This window comes from Oreochromis niloticus, linkage group LG2, assembly GCF_001858045.2.
Source record: "Oreochromis niloticus isolate F11D_XX linkage group LG2, O_niloticus_UMD_NMBU, whole genome shotgun sequence".
Taxonomy (NCBI): domain Eukaryota; kingdom Metazoa; phylum Chordata; class Actinopteri; order Cichliformes; family Cichlidae; genus Oreochromis; species Oreochromis niloticus.
Window position 1 is genome coordinate 26,414,065 of NC_031966.2, and position 21,096 is coordinate 26,435,160.

At 39.8% G+C, this 21,096-nt stretch overlaps 1 protein-coding gene across 2 annotated transcripts; it reads right to left on the bottom strand.

The window, feature by feature from the left end:
• Positions 1–1,330: 1,330 nt before the first annotated feature.
• ccnjl (cyclin J-like) lies at positions 1,331–18,693 on the bottom strand. 2 transcript variants are annotated; one of them, XM_003455194.5, is made up of 6 exons: positions 18,399–18,693; positions 17,626–17,709; positions 13,971–14,181; positions 5,007–5,306; positions 4,756–4,915; positions 1,331–4,662 (listed from the first exon to the last, which is right to left on the bottom strand). In XM_003455194.5, exons 2-6 carry the CDS (start codon positions 17,692–17,694, stop codon positions 4,158–4,160), a joined length of 1,245 nt encoding a protein of 414 aa, XP_003455242.1. In that variant the 5' UTR covers positions 17,695–17,709; positions 18,399–18,693; the 3' UTR covers positions 1,331–4,157. The 2 variants fall into 2 exon arrangements, with proteins under 2 accessions (XP_003455242.1, XP_005467872.1); XM_005467815.4 differs by having other exon boundaries at positions 17,626–17,712; positions 18,399–18,692.
• Between the last annotated feature and the right edge of the window lie 2,403 nt (positions 18,694–21,096).

Below are 21,096 nucleotides of genomic sequence, written 5' to 3' on the forward strand. Positions count from 1 at the left end.
GAGGGGCTGATGTGGAGATAGTTGAGGACTACCGGTACCGGGGGGAACACTTGGACTGTAAACTGGACTGGACCATGAACACCAATGCTATCTTCAAAAAAGGGCAGAGTCGGCTTTTCCTACTGAGGCGACTCAGGTCCTTCAATGTTGGTAGGAAAATGCTGACCATGTTCTATCACTCGGTGTTGGAGAGCGTTGTGTTCTTTGCAGCTGTGTGCTGGGGAAGTGGGGTGAAGACAGCTGATGCCAACAGGCTGAACGGTTGGTTCTGTCCTGGGTGTCAGACTTGGAGGAGGTGTCTGAGAGGAGAATGCTAAAAAAGCTTCTTTCTATCATGCACGCCCCCATGATGGACCATCGGAGCAAATGCAGCAAAAGACTCATTGCCCCAAAATGCAGAACTGACTGCCACAGTAAATCCTTTGTGCCGGTGGCAATAAGACTGTATAACTCTTCCTCACTCTGTAGGTGATTTTCCTGAGACTATTACCTATGTTATTCTGTTCCTTTTCAGACCGTGCAATATTATCCAATAGTACCCTATTGAATATTATATATTTGTTTCATTCCCCCCATCATACGCTGCTACTCCCTTTATTCTATTGCACAATACTATGTCACTTTCTAGAATCGCCTGCACTAATAGTTAAGTTATTTATTCTCCAGGATACAGTCATTTATATTACTTCATTAGAGTTATTTGATACCATGTCTTGCACTATCCTACTACTGTACATTACTGTATACTACTATTCTTATTGTATATCTTGTATATCATCTTATTTATCTGTTCCTCTGTCTCTCCTGCTGCTTTGAGCATGTACATGACAAAAGAATTTCCCTCGGGATAAATAAAGTTATTCTTATTCTTATTATTCTTAACTTGTTCATCAGCACTCTGATTAGCAATGCTGCTCCTTTACTACCCCACCAGTGGTTACAGTGTGGGACTGACTGATTAAATTATTTGCTTTAGATTCGACCTTAACTGCAAAGTGCTGGAAGAGTATGCACATGCTAGACTGCATTCATGCATAATCTAAACACCTGTGCCAGGTATTTTTATTATTTTAAAGCAGAAGAAAAGAACGCGAGAAACAGCACTTAAATAAATGTATTTAAACTGCTCCAGTGGCTTTAGCTCAACGCAGGGCAGGTTTAATGAATGGTGTGCTGCAGTGACAGCATGTGGTCACAGCTGGAGGGCTATGTATAAAACCTGCAGGAGTTGTTACATTGTCTTCTCTCTAAGACAAAGTAACAGTGGAAACCATAGTGCACCCGAAAAGCTGCAGGCACTTGAGAAGAAACACACCTTTCACACACTCACTTCAATCACTTGTGTGTTTATTTTTTTCATGGCACCTTATGATAAAAACAGATCATTTTATCATTCAGTGTCACATAAACCAAGGCTACAAAAGAATATAAAAATACAAATTGGATGTTTGTGGTGTCATTTCGTTACTATCACATTAGACGAGGGTTGTTTGGTGTGACTGGCATCAGCATTTCTTATGGAAAAAAAGAAAAGCAAAAAGAGCATGGTTAAACTGGCTAAAAGACAAATGCATTCGGTAATATCTATCACTCCCAAGCCTGATGCTGCAATATGCAACATATTCATTGTGTTCAGAACCCGCCGCCCCCCTCTAGAGGAGGTCCAGCTTACAGCAAGTCAAGTCACAATTATTAAAAAAAATTATATATAACTTATAAAAGATGAACCAGTGGTAAACATGAGACAGTGATGGCTGTGGTCAATTTAAACAAACAAAAACAACGTATTGCACCTTTGACACCTCAATGAGAAGTTGCTCTTGAATTGTGAGAAAGAAAATTTAACTAAAAAACAAAAAACAAATCTAATTCACACCAACAGCATTCAATGAAAGAATATGAAAAAGACTGAACTAAAATATAATGAAGACAAATGGAATGCATAAAATACAACAAAACTGTACACAGAGTTAGAAAACAAAAAGGCATAGTATCATAGTTCATATGACTGAAACGCATCAACAAGTCCTTTTGGTGGATGCAGGATTATATGAATCTGGGTAATGCTGTTTCAGGAAGCTTCATGTAGTGTTGTCTAACAAATATCTGTACATGTCTGTGAGCCTGACAGCTGCTCACGACAAGGCACGGACATGAGGAGGCTCCCCAACGTCAACAACTAACACCAGAGTGAAGTGAAAAGTCGGGACATTTAAACGACAGGCAATTCAAGGTTCAAGAAATTCCAAGTAGCATATCTGAGTTTACACTTCTTCCAGAACAACATCACAGTTTTCTACAAAGCTGAGAAGACACTTTAAGTTCAGTCAACAGCGTGAACAATTAACAGATTCACTGATGTGTACTTTAAATGTTTCCTGACTCCAGCCTGCTTTTCTTCGCCATATATAACTGCAGATTTTCTATATTTAAGTAGAGTTAAAAAAAAAAAAAAAAAAAGTATGAATACATCAAACATCATTAATGTTTTTAAGCTGATTTCAGAAATATCACACAGTTCCTCAACCTAAAACCCAAATAGACGATTTGCAGCCCTAATTCAGTCAAAATATAGTAAAAAAGATCCCGAAATTGGAGTCAGCAAAGTTACAGTATCACTATGATACCAGCCGGCACCGGGAAGACTGAAGAAATGTGGAACAATTAGAAACAACGGGCTGCAGATCCTGGTGTGTCAAACAAGCAACCGTGGGCTTATTCAGCTATGTAGCAGACTATTTCATGCATTCAGTTACTGAGTTCTACACAGTATGGTCCAGTGATGAAGAAGGGGAGTATTACAGCCCCCGCAGATGCTGAATTAGCATCCACTTTAAAGCATAAGCACAGAATAATGAAGGAAAGGCTGCTAGCTTCAGCCTTAAAACCTGAGCCTGTTTCTATGAACAGTTACAAAGAAAACTAACTGACCAACGGTGGATTTCTAAGCTGGCAAAAAAACTACATAATATTAAAAATGAATATTTTTAAAAAAAAGTCATAAATAAAAGCTATGACATGTTTCAATGGCATCATATTCAAGTATAATCTTGTTAAAGTCCCTGATACTTAGTGGTTCATGTAAACATTTGAGTCATTAACACAGACACAGAACCAACAGTTCAGAAGGCAGCAGCAATTCATATGTACAACACACACCAGCGTCGTGTCTCCTTCACCACGCTGGTCCAGTCACATCAGTTTGTCTTTTAATTCTTTGAGTGGTGCTGGAGAAATTAAAACTTTAGCATGACAAAGCCTGCAGCTTTAACAGAGCCACACGTTCACCTGCATGCGTTGAGGGCTCAGCCACAAGGCTCGACTTTGGAGGTGAGAGAGAAAAAAGATGACGAGGGAGGGGGGGATAAAAATACCGCAGGTCTGATCGAGCTGCGGACTTCACCTGCTGTGCACAGAACAATGACTTCTTCGTCCCCTCTGAGGTCTTATGTTGTGAGGAATTCTCAGAGAAGCCCTTCAGCTCATTAGATCAATGTTCAATGACGTGCAGGAGACACAAGTAAAATTTCCACTGACATACACAGTCTCTTTGTGCCCTGCCACGTCAGCAACAAGCCTCCATTTCTTTCATCGCTCTGAAATGGTGGCTTTAAAAAAAAAAACAATATCAGCCAAATTTCCTCTATAACACGTGTTCAATTTTTGGGATTAGTAATTTAAAAAAACAAAAATTAAAACGTCAAGCAGCAAGATATGCTTATCACAAATACTTTGTCTTCTGTGCACTTCTAAAATTGGCTCAGCTATCACAACTGAGAACAGGCACTGAATGAGGTGGGTGTTGGATCACACGGCTGCTTTCATCTCATTCACAGTGATGACAGTCTCAAAATAACACAGATTTATAAAGTCAGCTCGGAATATAGGGATAAGAATTTCGCAGCGCCTCAGTATTTCATGAGGCAGAGGAACAGTTGTCATGTCAGTGTGATGACTTCCACTGGATCTGTCTTGCTTTTGGACCTCTGTTTGCGTCTGAGGCGTCTCTGTGAGAGGGACGAGGGAGCTGGGCAAGCTGAAGCTGTTGCGGTGGCGACGGAGAGAGAGAGGAGGTCTGTAAGTGGGTGTTTGGGGATTTGGAGGTCTCTATCAGCGGACTCCAGTGGGGGTTTGCGTTCCCTCTCCGTCTCCTGGCGTCACCTGTCAAAGCAGCCAGCTGTGAACATGTGATGAGCCCCCAGGTAGCTCCCACTGTAAGCCATGCTCAGACAATGTCGCGGCTCTCCAGCAAGGGCCATCTGCACAGAAATAGGGCCCTGGAGCGGCAGCCCACGTGCCCCCGGTTGGAGACCTGAGGTTAGGCTTGGGTAGGAGGGGAACGCCCCCGCAGGAGTGATGGAGGCGGCCCCAGCTAGAAGACCCATCCTGTGACTCTGAAGAAAGTCCTGAGACATGTTTACCACAGACCCCAAAGCCTGGGAGTCAGCTAGTGCCTGCAGCTGGGACAGGGATGGGGAATGCTGGGAAATGTGTGGAAAGCTATCTGGCTGAAAGAGCAGCTGTGGTGTGGAGGAGGCTGGTCTCTGGATGGCTGACACTGGAGAGAGGTGAGAGGTCTGCGGCTGGGACTGCAGAGAGGAGGGCCGGTGAGGAGGCGTGGATTTGGCTTTATTGGCCTCCTTCACATCGTTGTCATGAGCACTAAAAGGGAAAGGCACATATTTCAGTCGTTATCACACCCCCTGAAAAAAAATGAAATTAGTCAAGAAATGTGTGGGTTTATGTGTCCCTTACAGCAACATCAGCTCAATGCACTGGGTGAGGTGGTCCCATGTGTAGCCTGTTAGTAAATGCAAAGCAGTTGTCCAACTTGGAGAAATCTGAAGGCAAATACGAGATGCTGCCACACACGCAGCAGCAACCTGGGATGGTCTGAAACTCAGAAAAGCATGGTCTGTAAAAGAGAAAAAAGATCATCACTCTATGTTCAATACCTGTGTGACACATTAAGTAAAGTCCAGTTCACTACCCTCTTTTAAACTCACCCTGCAATGAAACCTCCAGGAAGTAGTGTGTGTATTTCTCCATGAAAGCCTTGGTCTTGGAGAGGGAGGACAGTGGCCAGCCATTGTAGAGGTCGCCCTCCTGCACTGAGGCATGGAGGTAGTAGTCAATAAAGTGGGCGGGTGTGGGCATACACAAATTCCAGCCAAAGGTCTCGAGCAGCAGGAGCTCCATTTTGATCAGATCCTTCTTGTTGAGAACTATGTTTAGGCTGCACATGAACCCCAGAGAGTTCAGCTGCTCCAGTTTGGGGACCCGGTCCTCCTTCTCCTCAAATTTGCCTGCAAAGAAGCAAAGATGTAGTGAGGGTGGCTATAAAACTTTAGTTACGCCTTCAGACTTTAGAGCCATAAAGACAAACAATAGAAACATCTAATATTTATTTAACTTATGTAACAGTTTACATATGTATTCAAGGAAGCAACCTCTGTATTGCACTTAGCTTGCAAGTTCTTAAAAATATAAAACCTTACACAAATGCTGAAGACTTTTAGATATGTTTTTTGTGTTATGGATAAAGATTTTCAACCAAAAAAAAGTCTTTACCATCTTTAAAAATATAAAATACATTTTGTAGGCTTTAATGGGTTTATAAAATATGAACCAACTCATTTAAACCGTCATAAGCTGCACCTCTTATAGTGACAAAAACATGCAATTCATAACTAACATCATCTCATGTACTGACAGGAAAGTAAGAATGGAAAATCAGAACCAGAATGAGTTGCATCTGGAAAAGGGTGATGATGATCTTTGCACAAGAATGTTATTTAATTGTTTTCCCTCTTTTTTTTAACAAGACAACCATCATGTGCAGCAGGTTTACGGTTAGCTCTAAAGCAGTTTATTACCTACTAAGAATTAGCAATTAAGTTGGCTACTCCTGAACATCTGGCCATAGACCAAAGTGATTACGCTAATAAGCCCAGGGAGGCTTACAGTGGACCATAAAAGGACTTTCTATGAAAAACACGGTCTGCTCAATCCCCAGTACTTTTGTCCCTTTGTCTCACTCCAGATCCTCGCAGACATTAGAGCAATGTCATTTTTGGTGAGTCCCCCTCCCCGTCCTAAGACTTCCTGCTTTCCATAGCAACAGCCCTGAGGCCTCAGGGGTCCATGTGACCAATGAAGTGGGGTGTTTCTGCCTTTAATCCAAGGGTCCAACAGGCCTCTTCTCAAACATTAAGAATGAGGGAGAGGAGGGGTCGGGTTACACTGATACAGACTTCTCTTTAAAGCCTGCAACGAACTGCATGCAGCTTTTACTACTAACTCGCAATGGAAGTTGCTGGCTCTCAAAGCCAGAGCTCACATTTTTTTAAATACTGCTTTTAATTATTGGGAAGAAACCTTGGACATTTAGCTGTGCAATAAGACACTTTAAAATTAAACAAATGGGTTATGGGATGAAACATAATGTAGCTATAAGCAGTTTTTAAACACGTATAAGTCCTCCTGTGGACATATAAAAGTGCATCCTAGCAGATAAATTACACCAAAAATATAGTCAATGATTACAAAATAATATTCTGCAACAAATGTTTTCATACTGCTTAGACTTGCTAAATAGGAACAGATCAAGTTAATACAGTTTAGTTTAATTGCGAAGCACCTAAGAGAAGCATTTAACAAAAAAATAAATAAATACATAAACACATAAATAAATCAGTGCTGTATTATAGACAAAGAAAGAGAGAAAAGGTTTCTAAACTAGATTAAATATTTCTTTGGCCCTGACAACGACTGCATGTGATCGTGTTGCCAGGGACCATTTGCAAAAAATACAGATAACCCAACTGCTTAACAATAAGCCAATATCGATCTGACTAATTAATTATTTTTCTAATTTTGAGGACCACCAAACTTGTCATGTTTATTAAAGCATATTTATGCCTAAATGTCCAATTTGCCCTCTCTCGCTTTCTTTTTAAGGACAGTATTTACATAGTATAACATTGAGAAAAGAAATTTATTTGCAGACATTTCAATAATCAAAAATACATATTTTTCCTGCCTGGAGACAAAATGTCACCCCATTATATCACGCTGGTAGGATTAAAATGTCACGCTTCAGCTTGGTGAAAATATGCATTAATCTGGAAACAACGAAAACTCTCCGCAGGGGTAAATCTTCAAATCTAAGACAAGGCCAACGAACAACTGAAAACAGGAGCTTTACTGACCTTACCCGGCTACAGTTATAAGCAAACAGCAAGAATTACCCGTTACTGTCATTGTCTTCAACAGACCTCATTTTCATATTTGAGCCCACGTCTAGTAGAGCAGAGTGTCTTCGTACAAGTGTAAATTTTATCACCTGGGCTGCAAACCACCATTAAGCAGGGGGAGGAAGAGAGGGAATGGGACTGGCAGGCCAACGTGGAGGGATGTGGGGGTGAGACAGTAATTAGTAGAGAAGCAGTAATCGTGTCTATCAGGCAGAACAGGAAGCACAAAGAAACAGCGCTGTTTTACAACCACTCGGATTCAGTCCATGGCTCAGTCCACACTTGTCCCATTCTCTCACCCTCATATCCTCTGGATCAGGTCCCTGTCTGCTCCTAGACTGCTATGTCCACACAGACACTGCCATAAAAAGGCATCACTGCCCCCCTATCTCCACATAACCCCAGTCTCTTTGATCCTAAGAGACACAAGTCAAGCTCCTTATTGTGTTCTGTGCTTATTCCTCTGGTTTACAACAATGAGTGACCAAAAATAATCTTCAGTTAAATCTGCAAAACCATAACAAGACTTTAAACCAGAAACAGGTTTAAATTAATATCGTGGACATTGCAGTGTGTCATTTCAGTAAGTGAACACATCATCAAAAAACACAGGATGGTGAATAAATTCACTTTATTCACCCACCCACTTCTCTCCTGCAATCTGAAAGCATCTGAATATAGCAACTTAATGTCTGAAAGGGCATCCTCGTGTCATTTACACTTCATATTCAACAAGTCTGAACTACATGCAATCACACTAACAGATAGGCTTGATCAAGATTAGCACATTTTGTGCTTCTCTGCGTGCCTCAGCTCACTAGAGAATAACCCTAAACAGCCATAACATATACATAATAAGAGTGTCTCGCACCAACTCCGTTTCTGATTTGCAGTAAGATTAAGACATTCTTGTATGATGCATTGCTGCCATTCCCGGTACACGAGAGCATGCTCCAAGAGGCTGTCTGAGGAATGATTCGACTGTCTAACCTAAACACATACTGTGATACTGCGCTTAGTGGCGATGACAGAGTGCTCCTCTTGAACAAAAAAGTTTAATTATACTTCACTAGATTGGACACACACTTGCAGCAGCAAGTCTTTTTCATGTGTGGCGAATACAGTGTAACATAGCTCTCTCTCCACCACCGACATGGGTCGGTCTGAGGAATCTTGTTCTGAACGACAGAAAGCCTGCACCATAACAGACAGATGAAATCAAAAAGCCTACAACTAAGACTACAAGTAGTTGCTGGTTCTATTTTTCCTGAAGCACAATAAATCAGACCAGTTACCATTTGGAATGTTTATCTAAAAGAGCACTAAAAATGTAACTATACATTATTCAGCCATCTATTCATAGTTTTTTCTGATTAACTAGCTTTAATTAAGTTAAGAAATAGTGAAAAATAGCCAATGTGTTCCTCAAAATTGAAAGATAATGTTCCCCAATTTTCACATTTTTATCCAAACAGCAGTCAAAAATGAAAACATATAATTTCCTCTAACAGAAGGCTTAAGTCATTTTCACACATACAGTGCAGCCAGGATCTATTTTTGAGATTACCAGGTGGAGCGGTGGTGGAGTGGACATCAAACAAACTTCATGTTTCTAGCAGAAACTCTGTGACGTCGGAATACCATTTCTAGGACTTCTAGGATCATAGTTTTTTTTCCTCCTACAACAGCATCTAAAATCTAACTCTGCTTTTCAGGAGACAATGGACAAGATGAACTACAGTAAGAAAATTACTTTAGACTAATTTGAGACATTTGTCTTCAAATACTATTTAAATCGTTAATTACTTACCAAAACTTTTGTCATATAAAATTATTGTTAAATGATAAATATCCAGAGCTAAATAGCATTATAGAGTCATTTCCATCTGTTTTGAAAAGTATAAAACAAAACCAACTGTGCAAAATAGTATATAGCACTACCCTGTTAAATCCACAAGTGTACACATACCAGTACTAATCATACATACAATCATACAAGTACTAATGTCAGTGTTTGGCTTTGTAAATTGTATCATATCTTCTCACTGTTATTTTATTGGGATAACAGTGTGCCGTTTCACTGTTGCCAGTATGAAAGAGATGATGCATTCCTCTCCTGTGAGTTCAGCTCACCTGGAATGCAGACGGCTAACATGATTGTATCTCAAGTCAGTAAGGAGCATAGAGTGACACTCCAGAGGTTTTATTTAAAAGCTTTCCTTTTCATCTAAACCTGCTACTTCTCCATACAGAGCAACTACAAGACACCCATTTCTCACAGAACCCACTGGTGATAATAATGATGAGAAAATGTAGAGCAGGTTGTTGAAAATATTCAGACTTAATGATGTGTGTTACAGGTTAAGGGTTAGGAAGAGGTAACACCACGATGCAAGGCTTCCTCCCAGGTGTGTCATTTAGGGAAGAAATGGGAGTTGGGGGTGGAGATGGAAAGCAGTTTAGAGTGATAGGGGCTGTTAGGAAACCTGATAGTTGTACTCTTACACAGACAGGACTCATTTTCTGTTTCACTCCATTTTGCTGACAATGTGCAACTCTACCAGTTTTCAATCAGCCTTCAAACTTTCTTCACCTGGTAGTTCTCCACCAGATCTAAAACCATTTAAGCGTCTTTCCAGATTTCTTGGTGAAAATCTAAATATATATTTGAAAAGGGACACATTAAACCAGAAGCCCTGAATGACAAAAAAAGACTTTATACACAACAAAGCTTCAAAGAAATCGACCAACAGCTCTGTGTACATGTGAATGACTTCCCAAACAGGATTTGTTACTGCTATCAATTAATGCTGATAATCTCACACAAATAAAGTTCACCCTGCTTTCTCTCTTCAACTTGACAGCCATAAAGGAATTTCCTCAGCTCTTTAAACACAATGAATTTGTCGGTTCATCTTTCATTGGCAGGGAAAAATTGGTCACAGCTCCATCACAGAACCTCTGTGTTGACACCCCTGGTTCTGCCAGCTCTTACAATGTAGGCCTGGGCCGACCCTTGACCCCTGATGCTGAATGGTTGGGTGAGCAGGGAGAAACTGAGAAGACTCAGTCCTGCATGTATATATGTGTGTGAGAATGTGTGGGGGGATTCAGAGGCTGACTGTGTGAAATGCCATGCAGTATGTGTGGTGACACAGGGAGTTTGTGGGGAAACAGAGCTTCAGGCATTGCACAACAAAACACAAAATTCGACTAAATATTGACATTTGCTTGCAGTTGTGGGTTATAATTACACAAAAGATCTCAAACAAAAAGATGGACTGCCGCATCTGTTTATGGATATTTTTAAGAACATTTTCAAGCAAACTTGTGGATCACAACACTTCTTTATTGTGACCACATGTCAACCGTTCCATCAGAATCACAGATTTGGACAGCGAGGGAAGTGAGTCCCCTATTAATCAACATTTTAGGGTACCCCGCTGAGTGGTTCAGTTCTAACATCTCCCATTTTGCAGGCTACCACCTCGCCCTCCCTTTCTACCCTGTTTAACATCAGCAGCCAACCTGCCTTTGAAGTACCACTCCACTCATTTCCCAACCCCCTCAGGGATGTGGGAGTGCTTTTTACTGGCTATCCTGTCCCAGGACTGGCTCTCTCTGCCCGACCCTGACAAGGTGAGAGAACGAGGAGGAAACAGAGCCAGCAGCAGCAGAAGGTAAAGGGACATTACCAGAACAAGCCAGTTTTATGTATGTGTGTTGGTGGTAATAGTGGCGCCCTTTTAATGGCAAACTCTGAAATGGATCAGACATGAATGTGGATTTTAATTAGGTGACCACAAGAAAGAACTCAGTGGGTTTATCACAAGGTTGCCACAGCAACCACGTCCTCTTTTAGTGACATTAGCTTACGGCAAATCTCTACCATACACACACACACACACAAACACACGCCTGCACACACAACAACCTCCACCCCTTGGAGTGTGCTCCCCTCCCCCTCTATGGGAAGGGTCTGGCTGGCTGGCTGGCTGGCTGGCCTGCTTGCATTGACTGGCTTTTGTTTGAGGCCTGACTCGGAGAGCATATGGCAGGTGCCCCTCGGCACACAGTTCCTCCCCACCCCCGGGCTCCGACGCCTATGTAAGTGCACGATGTAGTCAGTATGACTGAGTCTCTTTAGTTGTGTTGTTTCACAGGATGCTCTTTTCTTGTAGGGCTCATGGAACAAAATATTAAAAACCACTTTCAGCGAGAGCTTGTAAATGAGATTCATTCAGGAGCGTTCACCTGTCCTGATCAGAAAAAAAAAAATATCAAGAAGACTGATGTATCACTGCAGGACTTCAACACAACATATACTTAATTCTGAGGGAATATATTGGCTTTCTTCTTAAAATAAAAATTAACAGTCAATAAACCTCAATTCCACTTAATTGGTTTATAAAAAAATGACCATAACATTACCACAAATGAAGAGGAGCTCACCTTTGCGTAAACACAAGCACTCACAAGTTCCCACAAAAACACACATATAATGGAGTAACAGGATTAGGCAGTGACTGCTGTGAAGTATAAAAGAGGTACTGATTAATTAACAGAGTTTGGAAGCCAGGAAAGTTTAAAGAAAGACAATGTACGTGCCTGTCAAAGGCAGTCAGTTAGACCTGGGGAGGTTGTTCAATAACTAGGCCAGATTCCAAGGCACAGATGAAAACCCGAGACAACTTTGATTCAAATGCACTTTCAAGCCCTCATCAATCATGACAGAGACTCCCTCAAGTCCTGGAGGATTGAGAACACGGAGGAGAGCAAGATAAAGCCTTGGTATCTGAAAGCCACAATCAAAAGATTTTTTTTTTTTCTGAAATTGATTAATTATTAGTGATTAGAAGGATAACCTCTTTCCAGGTTGAGTTGATAATAATTATATCACTAAATTAACAAACTCACAAAGCTATTCTTGGATTCTCAGGAGATTGATTTTAAATAAAACCTCTTTCAAGTCTTATATTCAAATTTATCACACCACAGAGACTTCTGATTGCAAAAGCGGCATGTATGTGACTATCCATACACACACACACACACACACACACACACTAACTGAGCCCTCCCAAGTGAACAGGCCCCGTTCCAGACTCTTACTCTGACAGCATCATTAGTCTAATTACCCATGATGCCAAGGGCTACATTAACGTACAGAAATCCTCACAGTCTGTTAATCACCAGACAGGCATACAGACACTAATAACTACCACACAACCTACACCCTGCATCAGCACTAGGGGGGAGGGGGTGAGATTGATTAACACACCTGCTTTACACAAAACACAAAGAAACATTTTTTGACTTCAGAGCAGAAAAGCAAATTGTTACTAATCAAACTAAACCACTACTTCACTCACTTCTACAGAAACAAAGACATCTTGAAATGGATGCAACTACAACCAAAGCATTCACATCTGTGCACACTGATGCATTTTTAATAAGTTTGAAACAACAAAGGAGTTCTATGACAAAGATGGAAAACAACAGTCTATTAGCAGGCTCAAATCACAGCTGGATTTGGTCTTTTTAAGTGTTTGCTGACAATAAGAAAGCACACAGTATCTCCATACTTTCTCTGCTGATCATAGCAGAAAAGTGCCATTAGAGTGAACATCTAATGGTAGTAAATTAGATTTGCATTGGGATGTTGTGTAAGCTGGAATTTGCAATCAATTAAATGTTTTCAATAAGAGTTTTTTTTTAAAGAACAAAATGTTGCAGCTTTAATTAGAGGACATTTTAACCTCAGAAAGTGCAACACTAGTTCATCTCAGGCTCAAACTGAGGTAGTCGCTCAGATCATATTACAACAAGGATCAAAAATAGAGATAAAGTTCTGCAGGCATGAGCATAATCCCAACGGTTTCTCAAAAACAATGGAACCATCATGCTGTCACATTGGAAACCTGGTTTTATCTTAAACCAACAACTCAGTGAACAGTAAACTGTCAATACGGTTCAGTTAGAAGGTGGAGCTGGAAGGGGAAAAAAGCATCTCTAGAGTGTAACTCAAAATAGCTTAGTTGCAGGAAGTGTTTCACCTTGTGCCATCTGTGCACAAACCACAGTCAAAGCATTTCTTTTAGCACAACAGACTCACAGTGCAACCATGTGTAGTTACAAGATGAAATATAACACTTTTTAAGATGAGAACTTAAACCTTAACCTCAGTAAAGGTTCCTGTCAGATTAAAGTTTAAGAAAATCATCTAGAACATCAATTAAAACTTTCATCTAAAAAAAAAAAAAAAAAAGAGTTTTAAGAAAGAAAATCAACTTCATGCTTCTTAACATGTTCATATGGTCCTTTTTACGTTAGAAGACACAAGCCAAAAAGCACCACAACCAAGCGTTTTTTATATTTATTGCTCTAAAACACAGAGTATCAAAAACACAGACCCAAACAGCCATGGCTTCATAAATAAACTAATTCCAATCAACTTGAATAGTGGGGCTAACTTGTGAAAGATAGTGTTAGAGAACAAGGTTTCTCTAACAGCAGCCCATTTATTACCTGTGTGATAACACGTTCAGCTATCAAAAGGTGTGAAATTACCTCTAATCCATTTAAAAGCATGATGGGATTATTTTGAGATAACGTTTAGGATTTTTATCAAGGACAATATTTTTTTAAGTGCTTGGAATATAGAAAAAGCAAGGGGCAAGTTTTGAGAAAATAAAGAGCTGATTCTGAACTTACTAGCTAGCAGCAGACAGGAGAGAGCAATGACGTAGAGCTGCCTGACAGCCACATCATAGTGGTCCATGAACAAGTCCAGGAGGTAGACTGCCAAGTGACGTGCTGTAGGACATAGCTGGTAGCGATTACTCAGGATGGCCAACAAGTCTGCAAAGTACCGTCGCATGCCAATCTGGGGAGAATGGGCCCGGTAGGCCGGCAACTTCAGCTCCTGAGGAGAGAAAAGATAACAGAGATGTTAACAACGGGGTGTGAGAGGAACAGGGTGGGCAGGAAGCAGTGATGAAAAAGCGTGGGGGTTGAAGAGAATATGCATAATAATGGTGACCCATGCTGACTAGATTCACTACTGTTAGGAGAGTGGTGGGTATGATACTCATATTAAGAAAGGAAATTAATTTTATACCAAAAACTCTTGATTATGATTCAACCCTGGACCAGTTTCATTTAATTCACCATTGAAGCAGAGAACTGGAGCTAATCTGGGTCATTGCAGGGGTCTCTGAACAAAGGGGTGAGGGTTTGTGTGTGATGAGTTGTGTATGTGGTATGGGGAGGGAAGGGGAGGGCCTCCAGTGGAGGTTGAGTGGTAGATAGGATTAGGTTTCACCCCTAGCCCATCTCCTATTCATGTTCAATTAGCTGCATGTGTTTCAAAGTGGAATGAAGACACTTGGGGGCATTTGCATTGAATCAGCATTGGGTATCTTCCCAATCAGCTACAGAAAACTGGAGAGAGACCAAGTTTCTAGTTTCAAAATCTGCCTCAGAGTAAGAAATAGGAGACATTTAGAACTGCACGTACACAGAACAGCTATTCCCCCTGAATTCATGATACTAATACTTGAATATGTTTTTTGTTTTTATGGGGGTTTTTTTGCTCTCTGTATGGATGTATAAAAACAAGGGCTTTGGGATTTGATAAGAGATCAAGGATTGGCAGATTAATCTCCTTAGGGCCAGCAAGGGGTCCTTAAAATAAAGGGAAAATATCCACATTATGTCGGGACTGCTGTTCAAGAATATCCCATAGTTTAGGTTGGATCAAATCGTCCAATCTGACTAGTAATCAGTTGTTATATATCCATAAACTGCTGCCTTCCATTCTTGTTTATCATTCTTCCATTATAATGAATCACAAATTGGAGGGCAGCAGCTAAAAAACCTGGCAGATCAGCCAATACTAGTATCAGCCCTTTCTCTGAAATGCACTAATGGAAATGTGTACTATTATAGCCGACACGCTGCACAAAAATTATTTGCTGTGAATGCAAAACTAAAAAAAAAAGTCCTCAGACTGGCACTTCAGCGGAATTTAAAAATAAACAGTACCCCCTACCAAATCAACATAGCAACACCAACCCCCGGTGCCATGACCTATCATATCACCCAGTCCTCCCCAAACTCTGCTCCATCTGTCTGTCTCGGGGTACAAGGGCAGCAGGAGAATGGGGGTGGATGTGAAAAGAGGGGAAGGCTACTGGAGTCTGCAGGGCTCTGGGGGGGTCTGCGAGGAGTGCAGAGGAGCCTTTGTGGGGGATCCGCACCATAATTAAGGATTCCACAGCTGCCTACTGATTTGCATGTCTGATAATTTGCCACATGCTACACACCACCGCTATCTCCCACATCAGGGCATTATCGCTGCAGCACACATCATTAAGACTGGATGAGACTGTGGGGGTAAAGGCGCCATGCAGGAAATGTGAAGACCGCGTGAGGGCCTATTTAAACACTGTTCTGACACTGACTCACCAATCTTTTCCATTACAGGTTTATGGAAATTTACTGTTTTTGAAGATATAAAACAACAAAGGAACTGACAATTATTTTATTTTTGGAAAAAAAAGAAAAAAGAAGAATTACTCTAGATAAACGAGTTGTTCTGTTTGTCAGCTTTCAAGCCATCTAAAAGCAGCATTCTTTTTTCATCTGGCATGGTTAATCATCCATAAGTAAACAGTCATTTCAACATAAAAACAGTTTAGTCTTGAGAACAAAATCTGAAATCTTGAGGTCTGTTCAAATTCAAATGAAAGTCTTATGGTCATTTATTACATGTAATCGGGGGATAACAGTGTACCCATGCTTCAATTTGCATTATCTGGTTTAATCCACTTTATTTTACTATTATTATTTAACTTGATTCTTATCTTTTTTTTTTACTACTTAAAACCCAATGTGATTTTCTATGCTCTGTTGTCTTTCCTATATATCTTTTATTCCCCATATGGCCTAGGTAAAGCAATGATTGTCAAGAACTTCCCAATTTTCTTTGAAACAACTGTAGTGTGTTTCTGCATGAAGACATCTAGTGGTATCTGCGACCTTGCGTAGACGAACAAGACTCCTGTGAATTTGGGTAAAAGATTAAAGTCCATGACCAGAAAAAAAATGTATAAAAAAAACACCACAACCGTTTACAAATCAGTCGCCTGATCAAAATAATTTAGAAACTGAGAAAAACCTGACTTGAAACTGTCTAACTCACTGCAGTAAAACACAGGCAGGTCTGCACGGCATCCACCAGGTATTTCTGTATTGTAACTTTACATCATTTAGTGCTGCATATCATACTGTGGTGAAGACAGTTGCTTTAGATTTGACTAGAAACACTTGAGACGGACACCATGTTTCTCATTGTCACAGATGAGAAAAGAGTGGGCGTGTTGTTTTGTTTCCAGCTCTGCATAGAGACTTTCAGTGTAATTGACAGCTCGCTCTGAGTCAGACACTGTCCAGCATGCGTAAACCGATTCAAACGCTATGTAAGCGAGTGACTCATTACATGCAGCTCACAACCACCCGATACGCTACACTCCTCATTCTACACACATTCTTCCGATTTGTGGCACATTTAAGATACCTGATCTTCTAAACCTGAGCTCCATCACTATGAAGATGAAAATGCCAGAAAAGTGACAGATGTCTCCATTAAAGTGGCACATGGGGAAGAAATATGATCACACTCTGAGGTTAATTAAGATGTTCTCAATTAATGAGCCTTAAATCCTCCATGTAATCTAATTTAGACTATGTTTAAACAGACAGCAGGACCGAGTAATTATATTTTCCTCGCAACATTACATCTTGTTGTGGAATATCAATACAGCTCAGGGTTAAATCCAAATGCATGCTACAACTGCTCAAAAAAAGAAAAATTACTTTTAACATTTTCTTCCGAAAATCAATAGTAATCACTTGGTCTTTAGAACAAGGCTAAAGTGCAATTAAAAAACTAAAACTAAACAGTTATAATCCCTTTGAGTAACAAATTTTGGCAAAGCTGCAGTTGAGAGTTTAACATCAGTGTTTGTTGACTTACGGTTAATCACTTTAATTCACGGATTTGATTAGGTAGAAGTAAAACTGTCAATGTTTGCTGGCGTTTTTCTAGACTTCCTCTGAGCTGGTGATAAAGATAAGCACTGCACTGCAAAAGTGTAGCACGTTTTTTATTTTTTTAAATTCACAGACTGTTGATTTTGGCCTCACTGTTTGAAAATGTCAGCTGCAAAAGCCTAGTGCTGTGAGGAGAGGAAGGGGGTTACTGTCTTTAAAAGTGAATGTAAGTTATCCTAAGCGCAAGCAGTCAGAAGAAGGTCGGCAAAATAAAACTTCCTGTTAAAACAGAGCTTAGTTCAGACAAACTCACCTTAATGCGGAGGGACTGATGGATATCTGCAGCTAACTGATCCTTCCACCATTCCAGCTCCCTCTCCATCTTTCCAAGTTTTACCTGCTGAAAGCAAAATCAGACAAAGTTCAGGTACTTGAAGAAAGAAGCAAGGCCAAGCCAGTATAACCACCAAACTGAAAGTGTTGCGAATGATTTTACCACATGAGAGGAAAGAAGGTGAAGCTTAATTTAAGTCTTTCTACAACTGTTCTCTTTAATTTAAAATGTAGGATTAGTAAGCTAGCTGTATTTTTTCTTGTTGACAGTAAAAATATAATAAATTCCCTTTCGAGAAATGCGTTTTTGCTGAAGTTTTTAAACACCTTTATCTCGCTGCACAGGTCTATTTCTCCGCATAGGCCATTTTCTGTGTTCGGAAACGTAATGGTTCGTTTAAATGCCCCCTTCGACCACGCTGTAGGTCAGTCTCATCAAAGCAGCCTTCCATAAAATCTCACTTTTTAACGTGGTTGTTCGTCGCGACGGCAAATCACCAACCAGTCCTACATTTAGGTTATGACTGAAGGCGATTCCGCACCACGAGACTGCGGCCAAACAGACGGGCTACAAGTTAACTGTGCCCACCACCGAGCTCAGAAATACTGAGCCTGTTTTAAAAAAAAAAACACACACAAAAAAAACGATACCACAAAGCCGAACAACTCATCACAAACTCAGCTTATTTTTCCGGCAATCAGCAACAAAGAAAACTTTTTCTTTCTTTTTTTAGTCTTGGTAGTTCCACTCACCGCTCCGTCGGGAATGCCCCCCAGACCCCTTTGTCTCAGTCCGACATCCTGAACGAGAGAACTCCTCTACGGCTCAACTTTGAGTAAGACCTCTTTTTGTCGGCGAAAAAACAAAGTTAATAACACAAAACAGAATAGCTGCCACCGTTAAATCCCACCGACAGGCCTTCGGGTTCCCCGTTTCCCCCAAACTGTTCACACTTTTCCGAGAGAAACCGTTTAGCCGTTTTCTCTCCGGTGGCTTCGCTGTTAACAAAGTAGCCTCTTCGGCTCAGCCAGCTGCTACTGTTGGTCTACAGAGCTCGTGCGCTAGACGTGAGGTTCCTCCCCCCGCTTGGGAATTGTAGTCTTTAAAGGTCACCGCTAGAACTACAAATGGCCACAGTTCAGCAAAGGATCTCTTTTCATTTATTTAATATACAAAATGTTAACGAATGCATATTATATTATATTATATTATATTATATTATATTATATTATATTATATTATATTATATTATATTATATTATATTAAACATTTACCTATCTTTTAAGACAGAAATCCCAGACAGTATTCCATTTGAGCAAGAATTCCAGTGATTTTTGAAATGCTCTTAGTATTGAAGTTGTCTATTTAAATATGCTAGTTGGTGACACATCAAGTGTGAGAGCTAACTGTACAGTGCAGTGAAAAAGTATCTGACCCTTCTTTCTTTCTTTCTTTCTTTCTTTCTTTCTTTCTTTCTTTCTTTCTTAATGACCTGAAACATGTAAATATGACAAATATGAAACAATAAGAAATAAAGAAATTTGCAAATAATTGTGACAGCACTGTATCCCTGACTCTAAGCTTTTCCCCTGTACCAGTACGAATAAAACTCAACAATACACACAGGCTTCAACAGCCTTCATAAACTGTTCATCTGGGCACAAGATTTATGCTAATAATTATCTTAAACAGCAAGATAAAAAGAGCTTGTGTGTGCTTCTTAAAAACATTGGTTGAATGCTTTGGGCTAAATGGAAGAGATCCCCAAGTAAATGCTGAAACCCTGTGAACCACAAAAACAGTGAAGCAGATACTTTGCTTTCAGTATGGTATCTATTTGAATTAGTTTGGAGAAGGAATAGGATAGGGTCTAGCTGAGGAATTGCTTCAGTATATTTGTTTAATCCTGACAACAGCAGTTTAAACGAAGTCAGATATCACACTGACAATCATTTAGTGCAAACCTGTGTGAGTCCATTTTGCTAAACATCACTCTTGGCTGACTTTGGGGGATTTAAACTCAGCATCTCTGCATGGGAACACCAGGTCCTATAGTGGTGCATTGGGTTACCTACTGAGCCACTGACAGAGATGAGAGTAAAGCATCATATTTTCACATTTTTGTTGAAGGAAAGTGTTTGATTCAAATATAACACTGTTTAGAAGTGATTCTGTTATTTTTAGCTAGAGCCATCTAAGTAGGAGAATATATAGCATGCTTCCATGCTCCAAACAAAAAGGAAGATTTTGCAAACATAAGAACAGGGGAGCTGAGCCTGTATATAAATAAAATGCTGATTTCTTCCTGTTTACTTAAGAAAGTTGTTATCTGAGTGTTTGTAGCAGAGGCTGTGCCTGCATGAAGTGTACTGCAAATGATTTGACTCCAAATAGCTATTAACGCTTTACATAAGATTGGGTAAATTGTTTAAATTAGCTCCACACTGACTAACTATTCTAAAATGAAGTTTTCAGGTTTGCCATTGATGCATTTGTACTTTTACATAAGCACAAGCTTAAATGCAGAATTGCATTTTTTCCCTGAAATATCATGGGTTATGGTTACTTTAGTTAAGTAACACATTAGATCAAGTGTGATTAATTGCTTGCATGTGTGATGTGAATACCCACAGATGACTTTGAGACATTAGAGTATAAAACCCCAGTTAAAAATCCCCCCGTGGTCCATGAAATGGTGATAAACGGCCTCTAAAAATAAAGAAACACAGGAGGTGCAGCATGTTCTTGTGTTTCTCCCATCCTTTGTCTCCTTAATGCAGTCTGTCATTGTCTTGTATTTAGTAACACTTCACAATACAGCCCACGACTAATTAAATGGAATTGCAGTGGAATGTAGTTTATTTGAAATTACAATGTAATTATATTTACCTACAAATACTTGAAGGTAGGTACACTGGCATAAGGGGGCAAAAGTCTTCTTTTTTTTTTTACAGAAAACAAAGAAGTATTTATACTGTGAATAAATTTAGTTCATGTTTAAGTAATTTTAAATAACGCGTAACTTAAATTCACTCCATAATACGGCCAACACCCCAAAAAGCACAGTGTACTTATAATTTATGATGGCATAATTACCAGGAAATTATGCAATACTTATAATTGTTTATGCAGTTTTTAAATTTACTCACAGTATCATTTTTGTCTCCTTTCCTGTAAAATACCCAGAAGTTAGACATTACTTACAATGACTTAAAATGTCACTATTTCTTCTATCCTGTAAGTTACATACATAAAATTACTTATATGCTGCATAAATTTGCTTACAGTATAATTATTTCTCTTTGTTTCCTGTAAAAACCTGACTTATTTCCAAATTATTCTAATGTACCCACAGTTACGTATTTGTAGGTAAATTACATTGTAATTTAAAACAAAATACATAAAAATTCTATTTAATTGCAGGAGGATTATGTCATAATCGCAGATTG